Consider the following 1,836-nt stretch of genomic DNA (forward strand, 5'->3'; position numbering starts at 1 on the left):
GTTCGCACAACCACGCGTTGCGCGCGTCAGGCTGAGGACGCGAGCTTTGGCTGTCGCGATGGACAGGCCACTTGGCAAAAGCCACTTCAAATGTGCGCCATCTGTTCTGAACTTCAACACGCGAGCTAACGAAGATCGACTTGTTCCGGGCAGCATCGCATTTTGATGCAGCCGACCAAGTTGGCGCGAGCTTCCGCCGTTATGAGGCCGTGTGTTCTTTTTCAATACAGTATACAAAGACTGTATTATAAGAGATACTGTACGTACGTCGGAACATTGGGTGGGGCACTGCCGCGTGGGCAGGTGACGAGCGCGGCGCGGAGTTCGATGATGAAGACTGGCAGTCTGTCTTGGTTGGAGTGCAAGCGCGAGCATTTCCGGTGAATTGTCAAGGTGTAGTGTTTGTGTACACGTACAGTCGAGAGAGAAGAACATGCAGGCAAGCACGCCGTGCTTAGCACGGTACAAGTATAATACATGTATTGGTATCCTACTGACCACCCGCCCAAATTAAAAGTGACCGTCGTAGACACTCGGATTTCGAGTGTCTACGCCAATCACTTTCAAGATGCCTTTTGCTGCAGGTCTTTCGCTTTCTCAGCCGCGAAGACACCGCCATTTTCTCCGAGACCATTTCCAACTTCAATGCTAAGTTAGCATTGCTTACCTGAAAAAACGGCAAAAAGTTTGAGCCTCTGTGCAAGCGCTTTACCGTCGTGTCCGTTTATGCCGCGTTGAAGTTTTCAGTGGTGACTTGTTGCCTTTTCTGTGTCAGTGCACAGCAGCTTGAGTCGAGCAAGCGATACGATCGAGTACATGTACTAGGTATCGCCCAAATGGCCAGGCCATGGCTCATGAGCATTGCTCGTCTCGACGAGCGATTTCCTTGTCCATAGCCCTCTCTGGCTCATTTCCAATTCAGACACAAGCAGCGCACACCTCACTCCGCTCCTGCACAAGCTTCCGACGTTTCCGTAGTCGCCATGAAGGTTTTGCTACAAGTGGCTGCAGCACTCTCATGGTTGTCGATGGCAGCAACGGCCATTAAGCCCGTCGAGCACGTCCTGGACACCATGTTGCGTGGCAACAACGACAGCTTACCGGGGATCAAGGACGCCAAGTGGTATTGGGAAAACGACCACGAATTCACCTCCGAGAATCTCGAATTCTTCGAAAACTTCAAGCCCCACGACGAGAACCAGACGTGTTCCAGTGACCGACACGCTACTCCATTCAACAAGCAGGTCCGCGGTGCCAATCTCGGTGGTTGGTTGGTGCTGGAGCCGTGGATCACCCCCACGCTCTTTTACCAATTTCTAAGTACACAAGAGCGGTTCGGCGACAAGGCCCCCGAGAAGACGGCAATGGATATGTACACCTTCTGCACGGCACTAGGCAAGGAAGAAGCCAATCGCCAACTGCGTATTCACTGGGCTACCTGGGTGACCGAAGCTGACCTGAAAGAGATGGCTGAAGCCGGCGTGAACTCGCTCCGTGTACCGGTGGGCGACTGGATGTTCATTCCGTATGAGCCCTACATCGGCTGCACGGACGGCGCTGTCAATGAACTGGACCGTGTTGCTAACCTCGCCTACAAGTACAACATCGACTTGCTGCTGGACATCCACGGACTCGTCGGTTCGCAAAATGGCTTCGACAACAGTGGGATGTCCTCGTCTGTCAAGTGGACATCGATTGCCAGCACTCGTCCAATCGGAACCACCACGTTCGAGCACTGGCCGCTACGCTCCGCCGGGTGGGCTGGCGAGTTCGACCTTGCTACGAACACGTACAAATCCATTAACTACGAGCATTTAAACCATTCACTTACAACAG

At 53.2% G+C, this 1,836-nt stretch overlaps 1 protein-coding gene across 1 annotated transcript in view; it reads left to right on the forward strand.

Annotated features, from left to right (window-relative positions):
• Window positions 1-327: 327 nt before the first annotated feature.
• Window positions 328-1,836, forward strand: part of PITG_10217 (glucan 1,3-beta-glucosidase, putative) — a gene marked incomplete at both ends in the record, with an annotated part of 3,102 nt that continues 1,593 nt past the window's right edge. The window contains 3 exons of the mRNA XM_002902691.1: window positions 328-380; window positions 923-1,270; window positions 1,322-1,638. Of these exons, the coding sequence (XP_002902737.1) occupies window positions 328-380; window positions 923-1,270; window positions 1,322-1,638 (718 nt within the window). The remainder of the gene's footprint in view (window positions 381-922; window positions 1,271-1,321; window positions 1,639-1,836) is intronic.

This window comes from Phytophthora infestans, genomic scaffold (genome assembly GCF_000142945.1).
Source record: "Phytophthora infestans T30-4 supercont1.17 genomic scaffold, whole genome shotgun sequence".
NCBI lineage: Eukaryota > Oomycota > Peronosporomycetes > Peronosporales > Peronosporaceae > Phytophthora > Phytophthora infestans.